This window comes from Schistocerca americana, chromosome 7 (assembly GCF_021461395.2).
Source record: "Schistocerca americana isolate TAMUIC-IGC-003095 chromosome 7, iqSchAmer2.1, whole genome shotgun sequence".
NCBI classification, from domain to species: Eukaryota; Metazoa; Arthropoda; class Insecta; order Orthoptera; family Acrididae; genus Schistocerca; species Schistocerca americana.
In genome coordinates this window covers 233,374,891-233,402,108 of record NC_060125.1, presented here as the reverse complement: position 1 = coordinate 233,402,108, position 27,218 = coordinate 233,374,891, and the positions used below count along the sequence as shown (strand labels likewise).

The window sequence follows — 27,218 nt, the reverse complement described above, 5'->3', positions numbered from 1 at the left end:
TCCAAAAGTCTTGTCGCAGACATTTCTCTTATATGTCCCATTCCTCAGTGGATTCATTGTATGCAGAAAAGGGAAGCAGATAAGCCATGGGGGCTGTGGATGGCAAAACACTAGGTGACACAGACTGAGGACCATGCTAAGCCAATGATTGAAGTACCTGAGCTTTATTGTCCAGCACCTGTGACTGGTGGTGCAATGCCATGGCAAATAATTGTTGCTGCTCAACCTACTGATATAAAATGTTCTCTGTAACATCGTCAGCCATCGTGAGAATAAATGGAGGACCAACCAGAATAGAAATTTGCATGGAGAACAGGACCACACTCACTGCCAATCATGTTGTAGTTTGATGTAAGTACAACACGACCAGTAGACTGAACACAACTTTATTCCACTGAAGCATTAACAACTTGACCATAGTATTTAAGTAACATTCAGCAGGAACCATAGACGTACACAAAGAGCTGTAGCAATACACATAGAGAACTGAGGCTAGCCTTAAATAGACTGGGGCCCATGGTAGGCTTTGATGGTGATATCTCTCTCTCTCTCTCTCTCTCTCTCTCTCTCTCTCTCTCAAACACACACACACACACACACACACACACACACACACACACACATAGTCTGAGGTGCCCTCTGCAGATGACATAGCACTGCCACATGAGCTGCCTTGTGAAAGTACTTTTACACATCACTGTACTTTCCAACGTGTAGCAACCTTTTGCAAGAATTATACATCAGTTACTTAGATCAGCAGTATTACATCCATACAAAATTAAAGTTCAAATCAATTTTTAAAGTTAATGACTTTTTTACCTATGTGGTATGACTCTAAAAAGTTGATAACTCACAGACTAAACTTAGTGGTTCACAAATATTCATAGATTTTTTGTTACATGTGTGAGGGACATCTCACACTTGGAAAATAAAATAACCAGATATAAATATAATTATGCATCTGAAGAAACAGTTAATACTTAGCGCATTGTTGCCATAGCTTGTAATTAATGATTGTAGGTTTACTTTCATTCTAAAAACAACAAAACATGACTACCAACACGTGAATGTTTCTATGATATTTTTGTGAACCTCATAGCACATGCTCACCAAGCTATATTCCCAAATTTCTTGTACTGGAAGAAACTGATAGTAAAACAGTAGAATGTAGAATTTGAGTGTCAATTTGATGTGAGAGAAGACTAAGTGTAGTAAAAATTTAATGTTTCATATTTATCCACATTATGGAATGCCGTAGTTCTCATTTACACAAGAAATTTTACTGGATAACTATAGGCTTTCACAGAAAAAAAACCACACTTGTGGAAATTTGACATTTTGTAGAGAAAAAAGGGGGTTCTTTCAAATATTAATTATCAGAAATATCGATCAGGCATACATTTTGAGACATGAGGTTTTAAAGACCACATACGCTGGCAACAAATTCGTTTTCGGGCAGCTCACCCTTGCCTGTCCCAAACACTTACAAATTTTATAAACACACTGTCAGGCAGTAAGGTCACAAAAGGGGAATTTTCTAAACCAACAGAGATCAAGCAACTTAATCTTGGCAAAAATTTTGAAGCAACAAAATGTATTGACAGCTTTGACTTAAAGTTTGAGCCTTTTGCGAGAAATGCTCATACTAGCTGAGTTGTTAACCAAGATTTGTGATGTGCCATCACAATTTTATTTCTGTTTCTTCTCTACTTGCCAAATTTCACAGAAGTCCTCCTGCATATGTAATGGGAATAGCATTCTTGAAATGAAAGATTTATGGAGAAACAGTCAGGCTGGAGCACCTGGAAATGACAGTAACTGTGTGTGTGTGTGTGTGTGTGTGTGTGTGTGTGTGTGTGTGTGTGTGGAGGGGGGGGGGGTTGTTTTACACTTGTGTGAATGTTTGTTTTGTTTTGTCTGTCAGTAGCTTATAATATTAGGGGCAGTCAAAATTTCCAACTACATAAACTATTTCTGATATTTGATTTTTCTTGATCTCTCATGATCAAGCTATTATGCCACCAGTACAGTCAGCTTTGTTAACATCATTAATTTAAACTTGCCAATGGGGGTAATGAATGAAAAATGACTTTTGTAAACATTACACTAAAACTAATTGCATTGACAGTTAGCTCCAAACTTAATCCTTACAACCGCAGTAGTTTTATAGGTAGAGGGCCTGATGAATGCAGCAATGTAATTGTTTGTTTTATGCTGTTGAAATTCACAAAATTGTTAGGTAAAATTTACACAAACATCGATTTGAGATTTTGTAAGTACTTGACTAAGCCAGTGATGTAATAAAGCCAGTCAGTGAAGACCAGAAAATGTGAAATATGGGAAATAATTTGTGAAGTCACAAATATTTTTACATTGTTTCGAAGAAGTGCCATGAGCAGCATACTAAAACTCCTGACAAGTGGAGGTTGAGTGTGGGTGTGAGAGTGTGCTTGAAGGTCACTTTTGTACATTTCTCTTTAATAATTCGAAAACCATGGCATGTAGCAAAAACTGTACACATGTACAAAATTTAACTATATTACATTTCCTGCAAAGAGATTCTGTTCATTTTTTTCTGTATGACTAACACTTTGCGTGTAGTGAGTGAGAGAATATGACAGTCTTGCATTATTTATTAAGCCCAGCTATAACATTGCAGGTTGCATAAAATGACAGCAGTAGGAGCAGCTGAATCACACTGTATAAAGAGGATGGTGGATTTGTTGGTATGTATAGCAGTGCCTTGGGAATCAGGAAGGAACAGTGCAAATGTTCAGCCCTGTACCATTTGCTGTTGAAAGTGCTCGACATTATGTGAGTTGCGTGCGTGTGACTTCACTTCAGGGTGATTTTTTCCACCTGTGTAAATTCTAGGGATTGACTGATGAGAGGTTGCGGAACAAAAAAGTTCTAATGAACTCATACCTGGAAATGCATGGTTTCCAAGCTAGAGACCAATTGTTCAATCATACTTTGTTACAGAGACTGAATTGTACCCGTATTCAGATTGAAAGCTTGTCAACACGGTGTTTACTTATAGAAAGGAAACAGCAATGGATGGTGGGCAGCAAGGTTGTATCAGGAGACCAATCCCCACTGGCAACAACCACAGCATTCAATGTTTGCAACAGTGTCTCACCGTTTGTCTGAGGTCATTTCAGGAAGTAGGAAATCCTGAAGGACGTACCTGAAATTTTCGGACTGCCGTGTCAGTCCAGGCAGTTGGCTCGCCAGTACATGGTAAGCCAGAAGACCATGTAGAACAATTGTTACTACCCTTATCACTTACAGCATATGCAGTGCTTACTAGCGAAAGACTTTCCACATTGGGAGCAGTTTTGTCATTGGTTTCTTCACCAGGTAACCACAATTCCGGGATCTGTGTCACCCATCCTATTCACAGATGAGGCCGCCTATACGCAGAACGGAGTCTTCAACTTTCACAACACTCATCTGTGGGATAGTATGCAGAACCCCCATGGTATGGTGGCAACGAATCATTAGCATCGGTGCATCTTGAATGGGATAATTGGCGATGATATTTTGGGGCCAGTCTTCCTTCCACATCGCCTAACTGGCCGAAATTATCAGTGTTTCTTGCAGATGACTTTGACCACCTGCTGGAAGAAGTGCCCTTGGTGATTCGAAGGGTTATGTGGCTGCTACATGATGGTACTCCGGCCGACTTCGCCGTTAATATCCAGATGCATCTCAATCGTGTTTTCCCTGGTCGATGGACTGGACAAGGAAGTCCAGTTGCATGGCTTGCCTGTTCACCGGATCTCAACCTGAGCATTTCTAGTTATGGGGCCATCTCAAAAGTATCGTGTATGCAGAGTCCGTTTCAGATGTGGAGACACTGGAACTGTGTATTCATGCTGCCTTTTGACACTGTTTGGTTGCAGCCTGGCTGATGTGAACGTATGAGTCAGAACATGCTACCGAGTGTACACGCATGTGTTGAGGATCATGGAAATCATTTTCAATGCATGCTGTAACTGTGGGTGTGTAATACAGTGCATATTAGACCACAGTCTCTGTAACAGTGAATGATTGAGTAAATTGTCTCCAGAAGGGAAACCATGCATTTCTGGACACAAGTTCATTAGACCTATTTTGTTCCATATCCTCTCATCAGTGAATCCCTAGAGTTTGTACAGATGGAAAAAAGTCACCATGTATAAAGGACAAGAAAGAGGAACAACAAGGTGTAGTATAGTTTTTGACCCCATAACAGCTGTCAGGGAGTGAAATTTATTCCTGAAAGTCTGCTGTGTGTGGCAAACACAGTATGTCATGTGCATGCATGTTTGTACGGAATAAATGATTTTGAGAAGATCGGATATCCTTGAAAGACAGCAATTGTGTCATTACTCCTCCGTCATTGCTGCATTAGATGCTGCCATCAGAAATTACTCAAGGTGAATGGAGGAAGACATTCAGCTCATGTTGGGCACCACGCCATCATGACAGAGCATCTGGAGTTCCAAAAAATCTGTGCACAGTGGTTTCCCCACAGTGTGATGGATGAGCAGAAGTTGAACGGAATGTTGCCATCACTGCATCACCTGGTACAATATCACAATGAAGACTATTGTTACCTGTCTCATATTGTCATGCGAGATGAAATACGATGTCGTTGTTTTGAGCTGGAGAGCGATCATCAGGGCCAAGATTGGAAACACAGGGATTCATCCCTACCGCAAAAATCCAAAGCTGCGCACGCCAGCTCCAGGAAAGTCACGATGACATTTTTCTTTGACTGCAAGGGCCCACTGCTCATTGACTTTCTGGAACATCGGTGCCACAGTTTGTTTTTGGACGAGGCCGCAGCTGATTCCTGCCTTTATCGCATTGTCCACAAGAACTAACCCATTGTCTATGATAAAATTTACTATTTTGTGAGGCAACCATAATAATTGTTTTTCTTTTATTCGATTCCAGGGTCATATGAGTGTAAACTTTGCCTCACACTGCATAACAATGAAGGAAGCTATTTGGCACACACACAGGGAAAGAAGCATCAGGCAAATTTGGCTCGTCGTGCTGCTAAAGAAGCAAAGGAGTCACCACAACAGGTCTGTACTTGCAGCTCAAATTGCCGACAGTTCTCTGTTTAAGTGTTTGTCATAGATTTCTGTACTCACAAGCATTCACTTCATTTCAGGAGATTTAATTCATTTCATACATATCCCTTATGGCAGGAAAAGCCATCTACTCCACCAGTTCTGGTCCTTCAGAGAGGTGCTGCTCCCATGTCACCCTCGTGAGAGAAGCACCGGTAGTTGTGTTCAAAAGTTGTAGGTGGAAAAATCAGTGGCAGTGTAGGTTTTGGCATTCTCAGACAGCCTAAATGTTAAGGCTACTGCTCGCAAAAAGCAGGAAATGCAGCTTTGAGTCCGTACCTGGCTTGCATGTTAAATTGTCACAATACAATTAGAAACACAATTGCTGTTTTCTATAAAATATATTGGTAGACACTTTTGTACATACACTGATGAGCCACAACATGATGACCACTTGGTGAATAGTGTGTTAGCCCACTTTTAGAACATAATAAAGCAGCAGTTCTGCATAGCGTGGGTTCAACAAGTTTTTGGTAGTTTTTCAGAGGTATGTGGCACCAGATGTCTACTAACATGTGGCTTGTGGGATCGGAGCTGTTGCCTGATAGCATCCCAGATGTGTTCAGTCAGATTCAGTTCAGGTGAATCTGGTGGCCAAGACATCGATGTGATTTCTCTATTGTGATCCTCAAACAAATGTAGTGCGATTCTGGCCTTGTGATATAAGCAGTTATCTGGCTGGAATATCCATTACAATCAGGGAGGACCTCAAGCGTAAAGGGGTGCAAGTGGTCCTCAGCAGTGTTCATGTAGTCCACAGTTGTCATTGTGCCTTTGGTTACTGCCCTATCATAGCATAATACTGTCCCCAGCAGCCTTTGTCCGTGGCACGGTGCATGTTGTGAGACACTGTTTGCCTGGAAGATGGTATATCTGACCTTTGAGCTAGTGTAGCAAGAAACATGATTCAGTCAACACTGTGACATGTTTCCATGGATTCACAGTCCAGTTTCTGTGACCCCACACTCATTGCATTCGTAATTACTGATGTTAGGCCAGCATGGTAACAGTGATCATCTATTGTGGTGTCCCATGTTCAGTAATGTTTGCTGAATGGTGTCCTCCAACACACTTGTGCCTACACCAGCATTGTACTCTGTTGTCACATCTACCACAAATCACCACCTCATGCTTCAAAGAGTGTCGAGCTTCCAACCTCCACATCCTATAACGTAGTGTGGATGTCCGACACCTACTCTGTTCTTTTACTGTCCTTCGAGCACTATACATAGATCACCACAACAGTAGCATACAAACAGCAAACCAGCTTTGCTATTTCTGAGGTGCTCATTTCCAGGTGCCAGGCCGTAATGCTCTGCTATTGTCAAAGTTGCTTATGCCATGGATTTCCCTATTTGCACCTTGAACTATAACTGGTATGATTCCCCTTCCATTTCTGCTCCACTTGTTTACTTTCCTTTCTGTATTGTGTGCCTAAAATGCCACCAGGCAGAATTCAATCCCACAGAGCACTAGGGGTTTTTACCCATCAGGGTGTTTGATATATTTAGCTATTCTTGCGTATTCATATATTTTTTTTTACATTAAGAAGTGTCCAATGAGTTATTTCTCACCACTGCTATCGAACAAATATAGGATCTATTTTTTTAATTCTTTCATGTTGCAAAAAGTAAAATTAATTGCTTGTCATGAAAGTCCCTGTAGCTATTACTTTCATTTTATTCATGAGTGTTCTTGTCATGTGATTTACAAAGCAAAAGATTTAGAGTAATGTTTCTTCTGTTTAAAGATATCATTCAATGATATTGACATATCATAATGCTGATGATGTATTAAACATTAAATAGTTCCATATGCAGCTTGTTGTCCTGTGCGTTTAATTGTAGCAGAAAGAGAATTCCAACTTTTCATTATATCTAAGTCTCATAATTCCTTTGTTGTCCCCCCCCCCCCCCATACACACACACACACACACACACACACACACACACACACACACACACACACACACGCGCTGAAGGCCAGAGTACTGAACAGCCAGCATGTTGTTTACATTAATACCAGGCTTGTTCCGACGTCCCACCTCAGGTACACAATGTCCAAACTCTTTGTAACGTGATCTCGCATTTGACTAAGTAATTACGTTAGAAGCATACTAAAGGGGAAGTGACATGATAGAATACCTTTGGTAGTGGTGATCCCCATTGTAGTAGTAGTCTATTACAGGTGTGGTTGGTTCTCCACAAAAGAGAAGTTCTGGGAGACCCGTTTGGGATTGGGTCAGTGCTGAGATGACTGATAATGCCCTCACAAAAATATTATAGATATTTGTTGCTATGTGTTCAGTTACCAGCAGTTATGTTAATAAGCTTGAAATGTTTTGTACTAAGCAGCACTCGGAAATATTCTAATGTTTACAGACAATTTATTTTATATGTTTTTGAGAACTGTGTCATTCTATTTTAGGATATTGAAATCTGGGCTCTGGCCTTCAAATCCTGTGAAGAAAATCAAAGGAAGGCTGTCCTTAAGGTCCCCTTGTCGGTTAATAATTTTTATCCTCAAGTCGTATTCGAGTGAAAGAGTGTTTGTTGGTGGCAGGATGACCTCTGGCTCTGCTTGTGGAGGTAATTGGAGGTGAGGTGCTGCTAGGTAGGGCTTTCTCCCAGTCCTCTGCCCAAGTGAGCATTTGTGGAAATAATTAAGCTTCAGTGTAGAATTAGCTTGTCTGATTCTGCTGTGCCGCCGCCTCCTGGAGGGATTAGCCTTGACAACTGGCGTGCATACATTAATACAAAATCCTCTGCATTTAGCTTTGTGCTACATTCTGTGGCTATAGACAAGCCCTGAAACACTACTCTCAGTGCCTGTTTGGAATTCATCAAATCAGAATGAAATTTTATGTTCTCGGCATTACTTTGAGAACATTTTTCCACACAAGCAGCATATCATATGGTTTGAGGTTTGTTAACAGCTCTCCTGATAGATGAAGAAAGGTGTCATATACCTTATGTCTATATGGCCATGTCTGACAGGGCAATGATTGTCAGTTGAATCTCAGTAACTTCATTGACCAGTCACAATTGCCCTTTTATTTGTGCAGATACTATCAGTTGCAGCAAAAAAAATTACAATTAGCCTTCTCCAGTTTTTCCGAATGTTGTGTTAAGCCCCCAACATGGGAGAGCATAATGACAGACTGTGTTGGCAATGGAAGAAGCTGTGGGTGAGGGTGTGCTCTGTCCTGCAGTTCTGAACCAGCGGGACAGCTCTCTTCACCCTCCCAAACTTTGACATTGTCACACATTCTCTAAAAACTAATTAGTTTATATCCATGGAAAATAGTAACTGTAAAATAGCTTGTAAGGAAGACTTTCTTTGTTTCAGTAAATGCATGGATTTATATTCCTTCGAGAATGTGAACGAAAATGTCACTGAGTTTTTTTTATTTATTTGCTATAATATGTAATGTTAGCTGTCTAGTGGCTATGACAAACCATGGTAATTACTACATGAAAAAGAAAAGTATGCTGCAGTTTCATAATACAGTCTCTCTCTTTTTTTGGCATACTGTGTTATAATAAGGCTTCAAGATATAAATTTTAATTAGCTTACATGAAATTAAGTTAAACCTACATGCAATTTGTAATTACACTTTTTATCCCTGATGTGTCCTGGTATCAGCAGACTGAGATGCCTACATTCAGAGCATGCTTGCAGTGGAGTTGCTCATGTCAGCTTTCACCCCAGTGGGCTGGAGGAGAAAGGAGGGGAGGGGGGTGGGGGTGGAATGGCAGGAGACTCCCACTTTTTATACTTCTTTGGTTGTTACACATAAATGCTATAGGGATGTTATCAAGGTTACTAGCCCTGAATTAGCTCTTTTTGACATGGACCTTAGACTGCTTTGCTAATAATCTGGATGCTGTCATGATGAATAATTGTGAAACCAGTGAAGAAGACAATAAAAAGCTGCCACTTATGTTGAAGCCATTAGCAGCAGTGTAAAAAATAGTGTGATTGTGACTGGTCAGTTAAGCCATTGTAATTTTACAGTACATTTTGTGTTACCATGTTCTTTTTCCAATGCACTACCCTTATATATCTACATCTGTACTCCAAAAGCCACCTAAGGGTGTGTGGTGGAGGGTCCCTTGTGTACCACTGTCACTTTCCCCTTTCCTTGTTCCAGTTGTGAATGGTTTGCAGGTAGAACGATTGCTGGTAAGCCTCCATGTGAGCTCAGATCTCTTTAATTTTGCTTTCATAATCTTTTTGCAAGATATTCTTTCAGGAATATACGTGCTCAGAACTTTAACTGTAAAGCAGACCTTAATGCAGAAAACTTCTCTTGCAGTGTGTACCACTGGATTTGGCTGAGGATCTGTGTAGCACTTGCACGCTTACTAAATGAACCTGTAATGAAATGTGTTGCTCTTCTTTGGATCTTCTCTATTTCCTCTATCAGTCTTATCTGGTATGGATCCCAGACTGATGGGAATTATTCAAGTATTGATCAAACAAAGATTTTGTAAGCTACCTCTCTTGTAGGTGGGCAAAATTTCCTGCACATTCCTCCAGTGAATCTCTGTCTGGCAACTGCCTTACCTACAATTAGTTTTATGTAGTTATTCCACTTTAGATGGCATCATAAGCATATGGACGTGACTGCTTCCATTGGTAGGTCTGCAATCGTATAATCATACAATAATGGTATCATAAGCATGTGGACATGACTGCTTCCATTGACAGGTCTGCAATCGTGTAATCATATAATAATGGGTCTTTCTGCCTATCTATGTGCATTCCTACCATATCATTGATAACATCAGAACCCTCATTTTCCTTCTCTTGTTGAAAGTAATATCACTTTCGTTGCCTGCTCTAATATTCCTTTTGACTTTCTTCATCCTTCTTGTCACCAGAGCTGGAACTGGTACCCAGTCCTTCTCTAATTACTATTTGGTTGCTGGAATTGTGTCTAATATCATAACAAGATACATTTAAAATTACACTAAGGATATGATAGCTAAGTTAGCTGTTTTATACTTATGTTATCCTATGATGCAAATCCCCTTCTATTTTCACATCCAAGGAGATGTCCACTGCAAGCCAGGCCATATAGCTTTACACCCATTTACACCATATAACACTGCAGGGAGGCTCAAGATGCCAATGCCATATCAGCTGAAAAGGACCAGGGAGTGTACTCTGTAATGAGTGGTAATTTGAAGATCCTCACAGAAGCAAATACAACCCACTGCAAGGATGCTTATTCCTTCATAACACCAACTTCTGTCAGTATGCCACCGTAACAGAAAAGCCAGTTGTAACTAAAATAACATTGAGTAGAAAGAGTGTCAGTTGAGCTCTTTTATCACGCTGAGAAGCTGGGTGTTTCTAAAATGACAATTCATTGTCAACAAATGATCTGCACTGTCTCCTCAACATGATCTGCTACAACAATTTTTATTTCTAGTTACCTGTTTAGAGTTTTTAGCAATGACTTTTTCTCACTATTTAATTTTTCATATTTTTACAAAACAATCAACATTCAGTATGCCACGGTATGGCATTGTGAAGTGATCAGGTGACTGTGGGTAAAAATATAACAAATAAAACAACGTAATTAGTCAGTCACTTAATGTCTAAAGGTCATTTTTTTCCAATATCTTATGATTTAACTGGTGATAGTTCTTTCTGTCACAGAGCTTATAATAATGAGCAAGCATCTTTGATTTTTGTTCAAACTGAGTTTCATGAATTACTTATGAAGTGTATAGTATTCATTTTTTATCTGTCTGAAAATGTCAGAATAGTGCTTCAGAAATTGCCTTTCATGAATGAAAATTGTGTTGGAACAGTGTTACACATCTGTTTCCCTTTCTGCAGGTGGCAAAAATTTTTAGGTTCCAAAAAGAAGAGAAATAAAATAGGAATTAAATTCTCATATAGTCTGAAAATAAATTGTAGCAAGATGTACACTGGGACATAACTGGCCTATTTATCAGAAAAAATGGGATTTAAGTCTGTTTTTCATATCACCATTTAGGTTTTTCATTGTTGTGGTCTATACAGTAAAGACCACACAGGTTTTTCATGGTTTCCTTAAATCTCTGTAGCCGAATGATATGAAAAACAGCATAGTAAAGAGAGTTTTACATCTTTATCAGTATTGAAGTGATTCTAGCATTACTGATTTTTCTACTTTTATACAATGCAGTTATTTGGCAGGTAATATTCCTCTTCAGGCAGTAAACAGGGGCAAGTGTAGTCATCAGTCCCGTGTCTGATACCAATTAGAATGGCTAGGAGTGACATCCACTACAGTGGATGGTGGAAATGAGTTGTTAGTATCAGGAAGATGGTAATACATCACTCTGCACAGGATAGCAATGTAATGGTGTGTGGATGCCAGGTTGTTCTCTGACATATCAACATGAAAACCAGTGTTGAAGAGGTGTGACAGTCGGCACTGTTATGCGGCTTTTCGTGGTTGATACTGTAGTATACAGAGAAGTTGCAGCATTAGAAAATTGTAGCGAAATGCAGGAAGATCTGCAGCAGATAGGCACTTGGTGCAGGGAGTGGCATCTGACCCTTAACATAGACAAATGCAACGTATTGCGAATACATAGAAAGAAGGATCCTTTATTGCATTATTATATGATAGTGGAATAAACACTGGTAGCAGTTACTTCTGTAAAATATCTGGGAGTATGCGTTCGGAACGATTTGAAGTGGAATGATCATATAAAATTAATTGTTGGTAAGCCAGGTACCAGGTTGAGATTCATTGGGAGAGTCCTTAGAAAATGTAGTCCATCAACAAAGGAGGTGGCTTACAAAACACTCGTTCGACCTATACTTGAGTATTGCTCATCAGTGTGGGATCCTTACCAGGTCGGGTTGCGGAGGAGATAGAGAAGATCCAAAGAAGAGCGGGGCGTTTCGTCACAGGGTTATTTGGTAAGCGTGATAGTGTTACGGAGATGTTTAGCAAACTCCAGTGGCAGACTCCGCAAGAGAGGCGCTCTGCATCGCAGTGTAGCTTGCTGTCCAGGTTTCGAGAAGGTGTGTCTCTGGATGAGGTATCAAATGTATTGCTTCCCCCTACTTATACCTCACGAGGAGATCATGAATGCAAAATTAGAGAGATTCGATCGCGCACGGAGGCTTTCCGGCAGTCGTTCTTCCCGTGAACCATACGCGACTGGAACCGGAAAGGGAGGCAATGACAGTGGCATGTAAAGTGCCCTCCGCCCCGCACCATTGGGTGGCTTGTGGAATATAAATGTAGATGTAGAGTGATGATGACAGCTACCCCACAGGGATGCTGACTGCAGCAGGGACAACAAGCAGTTTGCCCACACTGCAGATTAAAGACTATCCAGCATGGACAAGATGGCTTATAGTAGCATCAGGGTCTGCCCACATGGACAGAGGTATACAGCAACATGTTTGCCTGCCCAAGTGATGGTGGCTGCCTGGCCCTGGGCCCAAACCGTCTCACGGGATAGGAGGTCAGCAGCAGCCGTAGTAGGTCCCCAAGTGGCCTGACAGTTGGAGGGAGGGCACCAACTTCACTGCATCAGACTTGGCAAAAGCAGCAGCGCCGCTGATAGCTGCGGCAGAGTCCGTAGGTTGTGATTTGTTGATCAAGGTCTTCCCTCAGAACTGGTGACTGGCAGACTATGATACATTTGACTAAGATTGATGAGTGTATATACTAACTTCGTGTGTTCTTGCTTTGCTACAGCATCGGTGTCTGTCAAGTAAGTCATGACATACCACAGCTCAGATGTGAAGCAACTAGGTCACCCAGGACACTGTGGCTCTGCCTTTCTGCTGCATTGGTGCACCTCTGGTGCTTCCGCTCAGTTGCAGCTTTTGGTGATCAGCCCAACGCTTTGGAGACACTACTCGCCATGTCACCAGGTAGCTCCTGTTGGAACTGTGTCTGACCAGCTCTGACCTGACACGTTTCCATGGCCTCTTGCATTAGCTGCTGCAGTGATGTTTACTCAGTTATGCCAAAAAGTAGCAGTGGCAGTACATAACCTACTAGTCAGTTGCAGCTGCATTTTTGTGGTGTATTATATACTAATCTTTGACTAATTAGTTGCAGCAAATATAGTACCGAATAACCTAGATACATTAAATGTACTACCCCTAAGTTTTGGATTTACTGCCAGATACCTTATTTTAATTACTTTGGTTGTTATTTGCCTTATGGCTATGAATAAAGTAAACAAGCATAACATGTTATATAGAACAATGAACAAGCGCACAAAAGCTAAAACAAAAAGAAAGAAAGAAAGAAATTGTTATGAAATTGTTGCTCTCCTAACATTGCTGTGTGAAAGTGGGTGATAGGATTTAAATAAGAAACAAGAAAAATAAATTGCAATGCTGAAATGAGATTTTTAGTAGCTACTAAAGGATATAAAGTACCAACAGAATCAGAAATAAGGTCATTAGAGGAAAAAAAAAGTGGGTGGTGTACAAGAAAAGTGCTAAGAAAACTGAAGATGGAAGAAACACCTGCAGAGAATGGATCCAGAGTGATTAGCAAGTTTTAAAATTGAAAGTCAGAGTGAGAAAGATGTCATACCAGGCAAAAGAAAAGAGGGGGCCCATAACAGGCAATACATGGCATAGTAGGGGAAACAAAGATATGAAGAAGATGATGATATACTTTTCTGTGTCCCCCTGCGGGTTCGGGGGTTAGAATAGGCCCGCGGTATTCCTGCCTGTCGTAAGAGGCGACTAAAAGGAGTCTCAAACGTTTCGGCCTTATGTGTTGGTCCCCTGTCGGGTTTGACCTCCATATCTCAAAATTTTTCCGAAGAGCGAGCCGATTGGGGAAGGGCGCCTTACTTGGTGCATTGTGTCCATGTTGTGTTGAGAACTTTCGCCATCTTATTCGTCGTTGCATTGCAGTCCTGCCCGCTCTCCATCGCTTGGGCATGGATGCGCTCCTGCGTGCTCTTTCTGCCAAGCACTGTGCAGGGCCATTTTCTGCACTGGCGACGCCCATGGACCACATGTCACCTAACATCCAGCACGGTAGCCAGTCCGTTGTGGTGGGGCCGCCATGTACCCTCTTGGTTGTAGCCCCCTGACAACGCAGGGATCGCTCTACTGATGCCTGCGCCGTTAACTCCCCACGTATGCCAAGGAGTAGATGCCCATCTCCCTGAGGCATCAGGACTCCCGGCAATGGCCATCCTGCCAGGTGGCTATTGCTGTGGCTGGGTGGCGCCCGTGGGGAGGGCCCTTCGTCGGAGTAGGTGGCATCAGGGCGGATGACCCGCAATGAAGCGTGGTACATCATCTATCGCTGGTGGGCCTCCACCAGCAGTCTCTAAGCGATCGAGGTCTAACCTCAACGGGAAGAAATTTGATCAGAGATCGTTTCCCTCCCTAGCTACTCCATGGGAGGAACGTCTTGCTAAAGAAGGCAGTGGAGACTATTCACCCCGGTACCTTGTGTGTACGCGGGTTGATGGAGAATCGTTCGTGTCGACCAAGCCCCAGTTTTTTGTGGAGCATTTAGAGGACAAGTTCGGGGAGGTGGAGGGCTTGTCCAAGATGCGCTCTGGCTCTGTGCTCATCAAAACAGCATCCTCTGCCCAGTCACGGAGGTTGCTCAATTGTGACAAGTTGGGGGATGTTTCAGTTACCATCACGCCGCATAAGAGTCTCAACATGGTCCAGGGTATTATATTCCACAGGAATCTTCTTCTGCAGTCCGACGATGAATTACGCGCCAACCTCGAACGACGAGGTGTTCACTTCGTCCGGCGCGTCCATCGGGGTCCGAGGGATAATCAGGTAGCCACCGGTGCCTTCACCTTGGCCTTTGAGGGTGATGTCTTACCCGAAAAGGTTAAGGTGATGGTTTACCATTGTGATGTGAAACCATATATCCCTCCTGCGATGCGGTGTTTTAAATGCTGGAAGTTCGGGCACATGTCATCTCGCAGTACTTCCAGCATCACGTGTCGGGATTGCGGACGTCCTTCGGATCCTGATACTCCATGTGCTCCGCCTCCCATCTGTGTTAACTGTGGAGAACACCATTCCCCCTGCTCACCGGACTGTCGGATCTTCCAGAAGGAAAGGAAGATAATGGAATATAAGACCCTGGACCGCCTGACCTACACAGAGGCAAGGCGGAAATATGAGCGGCTACATCCTGTGCCCATGACATCCACCTGTGCCGCTGCTGCAACAGCGGTCCGATCCTCTCCCGTGTCGTCACGTACTGTTGCCTCTCAGCTATGTCAAAATGACCCGGCCCCCTTGGTTGTGGGGGGCACTTCGCCCTCTGTTGCTCCATCTACTCCAGGAGCGACACCACCCCAACCTTCGGGGACATTCGTCCCCCCTTCCCAGTCGGAGAAGCGTAGGGCTTCTTCGGCTACTCTAGCCAGGAAGGGGTCCCTTGGGGCCCTCCCTTCCCAGGCTTTGCCCAGTGTCAAAGCGGATACCCGCAAAGTTTTGAAGCAACAACCAGTCGCTGGTCATAGGGCTTCACGGTCGTTGTCCGTCCCTGAGACTGACCCAGTGGGGCCCTCCCAGCCAGACCCTCCCAAGGCACAGTGTGCGAAGCAGTTGAAGAAAAAGGCTCCCAAGCATCCTGACATTGCGGTGGCACCTGTCCCACCGCAACCTTCAAACTCTGCGTCTGAGGACGAGGTGGAGATCCTGGCGTCCGCTGAGGACCTCGATCTCGCCAGTCCCTCCGACGCCACGGAAAGCACTGGCACAGGTGCGCACTTGGAGGCAGCAGGTGACCCAGCGGCGTAATCTGCCTTCCCCGTCCCGTCACGCCTTTCCCAGCAATGGCCAATACCATCCTCCAGTGGAACTGCAGCGGTTTCTTCCACCATTTCGCTGAGCTCCGCCAACTTATCAGCCATCGCCCTTTCTTCTGCATTGCTCTCCAGGAAACTTGGTTTCCAGCGATGCGAACCCCCGCCCTCCGTGGCTATCGGGGTTATTATAAGAACCGAGCAGCTTATGAAAGGGTGTCTGGTGGCGTCTGCATATATGTCCTTCACACTATGCACAGCGAGTCTGTCCCTCTCCAGACGCCTTTAGAGGCTGTCGCTGTACGCGTGTGGACGCCACAGGCTGTTACCGTCTGCAGTCTTTACATTCCGCCGGATGGTGATGTCTCGCAGCATGTCCTGGCTGCATTGGTCGCCCAATTGCCGCCACCTTTCTTGCTGTTGGGCGACTTCAACGCCCATAACCCTCTGTGGGCTGGGTCAGTGGCCACAGGTCGAGGCGCCATCGTTGAGCATTTATTGTCGCAGCTCGATCTCTCGCTGTTAAATGATGGTGCCTTCACACACTTCAGTGTGGCGCATGGCACCTACTCCGCCATTGACCTTTCCATCTGTAGCCATAGCCTCTTACTGTCTGTCCAATGGAGTGTGCATGACGACCTGTGTGGTAGTGACCACTTTCCACTTTTTTTGTCACTACCACAGCGTCACTCTTCTGGGCGCCCTAGCAGATGGGCTATAAATAAGGCTGACTGGGATTTGTTCTCCTCCACTGCCGCTTTTGAGCCTCTCTCTACTGATGACATTGATGCGGTGGTTCAATCGGTCACCACCGGCATCTTTACTGCCGCCGCATCTGCCATTCCTCGCTCTTCTGGGTCCCCTCGGCGGAAGGCTGTGCCTTGGTGGTCGCCTGAGATCGCTGAAGCGATTAAAGAACGCCGGCAGGCGCTCCAGCGTCACAAGCAACATCCCTCCTTAGCCCACCTTATCGCCTTCAAAAGGCTGCGTGCGCGGGCCCGCCTCCTTATACGCCAAGGCAAGAAGGAGTGCTGGGAGCGGTATGTGTCCACCATTGGCCTCCATGTCACTCCCTCGCAGATCTGGGCCAAGATTTGACGCGTCTACGGCTATCGGACCCCTGCCAGCGTCCCTGCGCTCTCACTGAATGGAGCCGTGTGTACTGACTCCGACGTCATTGCAAATCGCTTAGCAGAGCATTTTGCTATGAGTTCCGCTTCTGCGGATTACCCCCAGGCCTTCCGCTCCATTAAAGAGCGGCTGGAACGTCGGAGCCTTTCGTTTCGCACCAACCAAACGGAATCTTACAATGCTCCATTCAGTGAGTGGGAATTTCGCAGTGCCCTAGCTGCTTGCCCTGATACCGCTCCTGGGCCAGATGGCATCCACTGTCAGATGCTGAAACACCTTTCAGTGGACTGCCAGCGGCGCCTTCTCGATCTTTACAACCGTCTTTGGGTCGAGGGGGAGTTTCCGTCGCAATGGCGGGAAGGCATTGTCATCCCCGTTTTGAAACCTGCACAGACCCCTCTGGAGGTGGACAGATACCGTCCCATTAGCCTCACCAACGTTCTTTGTAAGTTGCTTGAACGGATGGTGAGCCGGCGCTTGCATTGGGTACTGGAGTCTCGGGGCCTTCTGGCTCCGTCTCAGGGTGGGTTCCGTAAAGGCCGCTCCGCCACCGACAATCTGGTGAGCCTGGAGTCGGCCATCCGTACTGTTTTTGCCCGCCGTCAGCACCTGGTCGCTGTCTTTTTTGACATGCGGAAGGCGTACGATACGACATGGCGTCATCACATTCTTTCTACGCTTCATGGATGGGGTCTTCGGGGTCCTCTGCCGATTTTTATCCGCAATTTTCTGTCGTGTCGTACCTTCCGCGTGCAAGTCGCGGCCTCATATAGTTCCTCCCACGTCCAGGAGAACGGTGTGCCACAGGGCTCTGTTTTAAGTGTCTGTCTGTTTTTAATAGCCATTAACAGGCTTGCTGCGGCCGTGGGAAATTCTGTCTCCGCTTCCCTGTATGCTGACGACTTCTGCCTTTACTACAGCTCTACTGGCATTGCAGCTGTTGAACGTCAGCTACAGGGCGCTATCCGTAAGGCGCAGTCTTGGGCTGTAGCGCATGGGTTTCAGTTTTCGGCAGCCAAGACCCGCGTTATGCATTTCTGCCAGCGCCGAACAGTCCATCCTGAGCCGCGGCTTTATCTTGCCGACGAGCTCCTTGCTGTGGTGGAGACCCACAGGTTTTTGGGGGTGGTTTTCGATGCCCGGTTGACTTGGCTGCCTCATATCCGGCAGCTGAAACAGACGTGTTGGCGGCATCTAAACGCTCTGAGATGCTTGAGCCACACCCGCTGGGGCGCCGACCGCTCTACCCTGTTGCAGCTCTACCAGGCATTAATCCAGTCCCGTCTGGATTATGGGAGCCTGGCTTATGGCTCAGCATCCCCATCTGCGTTACGGGTGCTGGACCCAATTCTCCACAGCGGGATACGCCTTGCCAATGGTGCTTTCCGCACCAGCCCTGTGGACAGCGTACTAGTGGAGGCCGGTGTACCTCCACTGCGGGTACGACGCCAACAATTACTGGCTGCTTATGCTGCCCATGTTTTTAGTTTGCCCGGGCATCCAAATTACCGTGTCCTGTTCCCGCAGTCGGTTGTCCATCTGCCGGACCGTCGGCCCCGGTCGGGTTGTCCGATCGCCGTACGCGTCAAGGAGCTTCTCTGCGGGCTTTGGTTTTTCCCTGTTCCGCCTCCTTTCCAGGCGCCTCTGCGTACACCCCCGTGGTGTGTTCCTCGCCCTTGCCTTCGGCTCGACTTGGCACAGGGCTCGAAGGACTCGGTCCCTCCAGAGGCCTTCCACCGCCGCTTTTATTCCATCCTTGCCACGCATCAGGGCTCTGGAATTGTTTACACCGACGGTTCGATGGTTGCTGGTCGTGTCGGGTATGCGCTAACTCTAGGGGACCATTCCGAACAACGGTCCTTGGCGGCTGGCTGCAGCGTTTACACTGCTGAGCTAGTCGCCATCTTTCGAGCCCTAGAGTATATCCGCTCCTGCTCAGGTGAGTCCTTCGTGATCTGTAGCGATTCCCTGAGCGGTTTACGAGCTCTCGACCAGTGTTTTCCTCGTTCTCGTCTGGTGATGGCTATCCATGAGTCCCTGCATACTCTTGCGCGTTGCGGCCGCTCTGTGGTCTTTGTGTGGACCCCCGGTCATGTCGGTATCCCGGGCAATGAACATGTTGACCGCCTGGCGAAAGAGGCCACGTGTAAACCATCTCTGGATGTTGGCCTCCCAGAGACTGATTTGCGGGCAGTCCTCCGCCGAAAAGTTTTTGCGCTTTGGGACGCTGAATGGCGCGATCGGATTACACCCAATAAACTCCGTGCCATTAAGGAGACGACGACTGTGTGGCGGTCATCCATGCGAGCCAACCGCAGGGACTCCGTCGTCCTTTGTCGGCTCCGCATTGGCCACTCTCGGCTAACACACAGTTATTTACTGCGCCGGGAGGACCCTCCTGTATGTCGCTGCGGGGTGGCTTTGACGGTGGCCCACATTCTGTTGGCCTGCCCCCTTTTAGCTGTGGTCAGGCAGACATTTGCGCTGCCTGATACGCTCCCTGCCCTTTTAACAGACGAATCCACTATGGCTGACTTAGTTTTACGTTTTATTCGGGCAGGGGGATTTTATCATTTATTCTGAGTGTTTCTGTTTTATTTTATTGTTTTGTGTTGATTCTGGCATTTGGCCTATGATTTTCAACTGATTTTTTTTTAATGTGTTTCTAAGTGGTTGGCTTTTCCTTTTTTATTTCTATGGTCGGCCAACCACCGTCACACTCTGTGTGGTTTTAGTTCGTTTTGTCTTGTCTTTGTCTCAGTTTCTCTTGTTCTGTATCGTCTGTGATCTCTTCTGTTCCTCGTTTTTATTCTCTGTGGGTGTTCTTTGTCTTTGGAAAAAGGGACCGATGACCATAGCAGTCTGGTCCCTTTAACCCCCAAACCAACCAACCTTTTCTGTGTCGGTTTCTTAAACCAGTGATAAAGAGTGACAGTCCTGCTAAACTGTCATTCTGCTCCACTTCCTCTTTCCTATCCCTCCTTTATCTGCTAATGAAACTGAGAGACACCATTCATATTTTGCATTAGTGTTAGCTCCATTATATTTATTCTATTCAGCAGTAAAACACAGAGATCTGTATATTCTAATGTAAAATACTAGTTGCATTTTTGTAGGTTTCGCCTTCTTTATGGTAATGTATACACTGTTACAAAGGTTTTGTTTGTTTTGCATTGCAAGTTGTCATGCAGTTTGATCTTAAAATTGAAGTTATAAAATGAGTAGTGTATGTTGTAAGCTCATGTTGTTTCATGCTATTATTTGAAACTTATAACGCTTACTGTATCCAGAGCGAGTCAGGTGCCCTGACCAATCGGCTTTATGCAACCTGCAATGCCTTCAAAAACATGCTCTAGATTTTCATATTCTCTCACTGGTATGTGAAAACTGTTAGTCCTATCGAAGAATTGGATAGGACCTTTTTGTAGGAAATTTAATGTAGTTAAATTTTGTTCTGGGATGCGTTTTCGCAGAAGGCCACTGTTGAGTTATTCGAGAAAAATGTGTGTGGGGTTATTTATTTTTTTTTTTTTTAATTCAAAAACCATAGCCTCTAGCAAAAACTACAATAAATATCCTACAAAAAGGTCCTGTTCACTTTTTCTGTAGGACTAACAGTTTGGGTGTAGCTAGTGAAAGAATTTCTTATTCATGGTATTTGAAGATGGTGCATGTTGCATAAAACCCAGCACTAGAGCAGCTGAATCAATGTGTATAACAAAAATCACATTCTATACATAACTGTGCTTGTCATATGATTTTATTATTATTTACAAGAATGATATGTCAACATCCATTTGTGCTCTCGAGAATGAGCACTTGCTTGAAACCAGCAAGTAGTACTTAATAAAATACTCTCTTTAAACTTACACCATGTCAAAATAATGATCATTCTCTCTTTTATTCAAAGCTTGGCAATATGGTGCTTAGAAGTTCTCAGTTGCCAAATTATAATGCCTGTAACCAGTGTGCCTCTCTCTTTGTGTATGATTAGTGTCTCTCTATTCTTACTTTTCTGCTTTTCTGCTTAGCTTTGATTTTTCAGGTTTTGAGAAAGATATGGGTAGCAGGAAAAGTGAAACAGAAATTAATAGTATTTGTACACAATGTTCTAGCCTGCACCTGAAAAACCAAGAGTTGAACCCAAGAAGTTTGTGAAGATTGGTCGTCCTGGTTACCGTGTGACAAAGCAACGGGATCCCGAAACAGGGCAGCAGAGTTTACTGTTTCAAATAGATTATCCTGAAATTGCAGAAGGTGTTCTTCCTCGGCATCGTTTCATGTCTGCATATGAACAGAAGGTTGAACCTCCAGACAGAAAGTGGCAATATCTTCTATTTGCAGCTGAACCGTATGAAACAATAGCATTTAAGGTATGATATTTTACGTTCATGTGCATTTTAGTATTTAATTTTCATAATCTGTGTATATGCTGAAGGTTGCAGATGACAAAGTAATTCCACACTGCATGGTTGGACAAAATTTCACAGTGCATTGTCATATAATGGAACTTCATTAGGTTATACCAACACAAAGCCATGTTTCATTGTAAAATATAAAATAACCGTAGTGTCTTCTATTAGGAAACCTTTCACAAAGGAGACAAAAGAAACAGTACTTAATGTTTTCTTATTAAAAGAGAGAATCACAGATTACTTTTGAAAAGGAACATACTTTCCATAATAGTCTCAAACATTTTTTTTTTTTTTTTTTTTTAATGCGACATATAACAAGAAATATCTAGACAACATTTATCATGGGTAGAATAGTCACAGTGACATATTCAACTGCGGAGAAGATATAAGTGCCAGAAGCCGCAACAATCATCCTAGGAGACCACAATAGGTGTGTTGTGATTTTTGTGTACTTCCAATGTTAGTAGCAATTATGTGCTGCAAGTCAGATGGTACATGTCAGATTTTAAATCCCACTGCTGTACATATGCATTACTACCTGGAAACTGACAAATTATTGACAAGAATTAAACTTAAAATACAACAAATTTTGTATCTCTTGCTTTCGTCAATTCACTTAGGGGAAAATATATCTAAAAACACAGATGATATGACTTACCGAACGAAAGTGCTGGCGGGTCGATAGACACACAAACAAACATAAACATACACACGAAATTCAAGCTTTCGCAAAAAACTGTTGCCTCATCAGGAAAGAGGGAAGGAGAGGGAAAGACGAAAGGATGTGGGTTTTAAGGGAGAGGGTAAGGAGTCATTCCAATCCCGGGAGCGGAAAGACTTACCTTAGGGGGAAAAAAGGACAGGTATACACTCGCGCGCGCACACACACACACACACACACACACACACACACACACACACATATCCATCCGCACATACACAGACACAAGCAGACATTTGTAAAGGCAAAGAGTTTGGGCAGTGATGTCAGTGAGGCGGAAGTAAAGAGGCAAAGATGTTGTTGAAAGACAGGTGAGGTATGAGCGGCGGCAACTTGAAATTAGCGGAGGTTGAGGCCTGGCGGATAACTAGAAGAGAGGATATACTGAAGGGCAAGTTCCCATCTCCGGAGTTCTGACAGGTTGGTGTTAGTGGGAAGTATCCAGATAACCCAGACGGTGTAACACTGTGCCAAGATGTGCTGGCCGTGCACCAAGGCATGTTTAGCCACAGGATGATCCTCATTACCAACAAACACTGTCTGCCTGTGTCCATTCACATGAATGGACAGTTTGTTGCTGGTCATTCCCACATAGAAAGCTTCACAGTGTAGGCAGGTCAGTTGGTCAATCACGTGGGTGCTTTCACACGTGGCTCTGACTTTGATTGTGTACACCTTCCGGGTTACAGGACTGGAGTAGGTGGTGGTGGGAGGGTGCATGGGACAGGTTTTACACTGGGGGTGGTTACAAGGGTAGGAGCCAGAGGGTAGGGAAGGTGGTTTGGGGATTTCATAGGGATGAACTAAGACGTTACGAAGGTTAGGTAGGTGGCGGAAAGACACTCTTGGTGGAGTGGGGAGGATTTCATGAAGAATGGATCTCATTTCAGGGCAGGATTTGAGGAAGTCGTATCCCTGCTGGAGAGCCACATTCAGAGTCTGATCCAGTCCCGGAAAGTATCCTGTCACAAGTGGGGCACTTTTGTGGTTCTTCTGTGGGAGGTTCTGGGTTTGAGGGGATGAGGAAGTGGCTCTGGTTATTTGCTTCTGTACCAGGTCGGGAGGGTAGTTGCGGGATGCGAAAGCTGTTTTCAGGTTGTTGGTGTAGTGGTTCAGGGATTCCAGACTGGAGCAGATTCATTTGCCACGAAGACCTACACTGTAGGGAAGGGACCGTTTGATGTGGAATGGGTGGCAGCTGTCATAATGGAGGTACTGTTGCTTGTTCGTGGGTTTGATGTGGACGGACGTGTGAAGCTGGCCATTGGACAGATGGAGGTCAACGTCAAGGAAAGTGGCATGGGATTTGGAGTAGGACCAGGTGAATCTGATGGAACCAAAGGAGTTGAGGTTGGAGAGGAAATTCTGGAGTTCTTCTTCACTGTGAGTCCAGATCATGAAGATGTCATCAATAAATCTGTACCAAACTTTGGGTTAGCAGGCCTGGGTAACCAAGAAGGCTTCCTCTAAGCGACCCATGAATAGATTGGCATACGAGGGGGCCATCCTGGTACCCATGGCTGTTCCCTTTAATTGTTGGTATGTCTGGCCTTCAAAAGTGAAGAAGTTGTGGGTCAGGATGAAGCTGGCTAAGGTAATGAGGAGAAAGGTTTTAGGTAGGGTGGCAGGTGATCGGCATGAAAGGAAGTGCTCCATCGCAGCGAGGCCCTGGACGTGCGGAATATTTGTGTATGAGGAAGTGGCATCAATGGTTACAAGGATGGTTTCCGGGAGTAACAGACTGGGTAAGGATTCCAGGCATTCGAGAAAGTGGTTGGTGTCTTTGATGAAGGATGGGAGACTGCATGTAATGGGTTGAAGGTGTTGACCCTCCCACCACCTACTCCAGTCCTGTAACCCGGAAGGTGTACACGATCAAAGGCAGAGCCACGTGTGAAAGCACCCACGTGATTTACCAACTGACCTGCCTACACTGTGAAGCTTTCTATGTGGGAATGACCAGCAACAAACTGTCCATTCGCATGAATGGATACAGGCAGACAGTGTTTGTTGGTAATGAGGATCACCCTGTGGCTAAACATGCCTTGGTGCACGGCCAGCACATCTTGGCACAGTGTTACACCGTCCGGGTTATCTGGATACTTCCCACAGTGTTTTTTTTTTTTTTTTTTTTTTTTTATATATATATATATATATATATATATATATATATATATATATATATATATATATATGGGGTGGGGGGGGGGGGGGGGGGGTAGGGATCAGAAATAAGCTTCGTGTACTAGCTTTAAACGTGCCAGCAAGCAGCATAACATCATCTCCAAATTTGCCATTTTCGTGTGCTGAGTGACTCGACTCACGAGTCACTGCTGCTGTCTGTTTAACCGAGTTTGTACCCGACAACAATCACACACATCCCACATAGAGAGGAGAACAAGTACATGAGTATAATTGCAGACTTGTGGCATTGCTGCTACAGATACAACCACAGGACTAGATAATTATTGCATACCAATACAGTGACTGACTGGTTAGCAGCAAATGTTGTTTTGTTTATGCACACATTTATATAGATGTGTGTGTGTGCGTGTGTGCGTGTGCGTGTGTGTGTGTGCATGTGAGCTTTAAGTTTATTGTATTATATGATGTCTATTCAGTGACTGTCTACACTTGCAAGGCATTATCAAGTCTGTGGTGACAGTGCAAAAATCATGACATGAGGATGAAGTGCATTCTCTAAATGGGGATTAATTATGAAAATAAATTTACAACAGTCTTCAAAAAAGTTAGAGCTACTTGCCACGACCAAAAGGATACAGAAATGTTGTGCTTTTTGATTTCAGGAACACAACGTTTGACAAGTCACATACATATTCTTATGGTGGAGATGGAATAAACAAGAATACAACCACACTGTTTGCATTAGAAAACATTTGTATGTTTTTGATCTGAAGTGTACACTTAGACATAACTTCTCTTGTAATAAACATATTTGCAATTGTATACACTGCATCACTTAAATTTTGTCTTACACCCTCCACACTCTAACAAAGCACAGCTTCATTGAGTGCCATTTAATCACGACAGTCGGTCATTTCGCCTTGTCTCTGCTACTTTACAACAGCAAGATAGTGTACTCGACTTCCGTACTAAGTCACAATTAGCCTTCACTCCTGCACATTTCAGTAAGAGAGAACGAGTGTGTCTAGTATTTTATAAAAAAAAATATAATATTGCTACAATCATCACACTTTCTCTTGTCTTTTACAGGTCCCAAGCCGTGAAGTGGAAAAGACAGAGGGAAAATTCTGGACACACTGGAATAAAGATACAAAACAGTTCTTTTTGCAGTTTGCATTTAAAAATGAGCAAAAGCCAGTGGCTAAAGTCCCAGTGCCTGCTGTGCCAGGCCCACCGCCCCCAGTGTCTGGAGTGGGTGTGGGGATGCTTGCTGTGCACCCACCTCCCAACTTAGTGCCACCTCCAGTCCCACCTCCTCCACCAGTCGTTCAGCCGCCGCCGCCACCTCGAAATCTCGTGCCTCCGCCGGGGATGCCCCCCGCTCCTCCTGTTTTCAATCCAGTACCTCCACCTCCCCCTAAATCTGTATCTATAATTCCTCCTCCCCCTCCTAAGATTGCTTAAACTTGACATAAACTTGGTCATCTCAAAAAGACTTTGAGAATAATTTGATTGTTAACAGGACACAGAACTTGCACACACTTATTGTTGCCTTACAGTGTATATACACAGTCAAAAAAACTGAATGTATCTCAGTGACAGAAAGTGAGATTTAATATTCTTCACATTTTCAAAATAATAAAGATTTTTTAAATACAATTAACATTTCTTATTCACTGTATTTCATTAGTTCCAATATGTTTTAAAAAAATGTTCTTCTACTTTTATAGACTATTATTATTCTTTACTTGCAGGCTTATCTATATGGTGGAATTTTGTATGTCTATGTTAAACGGCAATGTAAATATGGGAGTAGGCTGAAAAGTAATGCACACTTGCTTTGTAGAACGTGACCTAAATGACCTTGAGAAATGTGCCACGTAGCATGTGAACAGTAACTTATCCATATATACATATGCACAATTCGAATGAATTGTGTTCATCCAGTGTATTTTGAATTGCGGAAGTATGGAGATGTGTGTTAAAAAGCAAACTGTTTGAATGTTTAACTGATGAAAAATTGACTCCTAGTGAGGTTCATCATTGTTTGAAGGCTGTTTATGGTGACAATACTGTTGATAGGTCTACTGTAAATCAGTGGGTAGTAAAAATCTGTATTGCAGGCCTGGGAAAACCATAAATGTTTACGAAACTTGCAGTGGATGTCCATCACTTCTACAGACAATAAAAATTGTAAACTCATCAACGATTTGATTCAAAATGACTAGCAAATCACTCAAAAGTGTAGTGAAAACCATACGGGAATATTCAAGGAACATGTCAGTTTCATTATTGAACAATTAGGATATTGTAAAATTTGTGCACAATGGGTACCATGCTGTCTCTCACACGAAAAAAAACAGCATTGATTGGAAAACAGTGAGCAACTTTTTCAGTGTTACTGTGACAAAGGAGATGGCCTCCTTTCGAGTATTGTGATAGGGGAGGAGTCATGGGTACATCATTATGACCAAGAAGAGAAAAGACAGGCTCACAGAGTTTATGTAACTGATTGTCTGGTATGAGAGGCAATGGTAAATTCTTCTCAGTACATAGAGACTCTAAAAAGTCGAGTTTGTCTTGCTAGAGGTAGCTTGGCACCAATAATCTTGCAACTTGATAATGCTCAGATCCACACATCTCACATGCTACTGATGAGTCTCTGTGAAACCTGAAGATTGAACCGATTCCACACTCTCCAATCCCCCCCCAAAAAAGAAGAAAAAAACACATCTCGTGATTTTTATTTTTTTCCTCCAAGAGAGAGCTCTAGGGTAATCATCATTATATATCAGATGATGAGATGAAGGCAGCTGTCAAGTCTTGCATTCAAGAAAAGTCTGAAGAATTTTTCAGTGATGGAATGAAAAAAACTTGTTACATTTTGGGAGAAATATAT

General features: G+C 43.9%; 1 protein-coding gene across 1 annotated transcript in view; it reads left to right on the top strand.

Annotated features, from left to right (window-relative positions):
- LOC124622134 (splicing factor 3A subunit 2) overlaps positions 1 to 25,792 on the top strand; it is a 42,670-nt gene extending 16,878 nt beyond the window's left edge. Inside the window, exons 3-5 of the mRNA XM_047147758.1 lie at positions 4,945 to 5,078; positions 21,154 to 21,411; positions 25,409 to 25,792. Of these exons, the coding sequence (XP_047003714.1) occupies positions 4,945 to 5,078; positions 21,154 to 21,411; positions 25,409 to 25,783 (767 nt within the window). The 3' untranslated portion in view covers positions 25,784 to 25,792. The remainder of the gene's footprint in view (positions 1 to 4,944; positions 5,079 to 21,153; positions 21,412 to 25,408) is intronic.
- Positions 25,793 to 27,218: the final 1,426 nt, after the last annotated feature.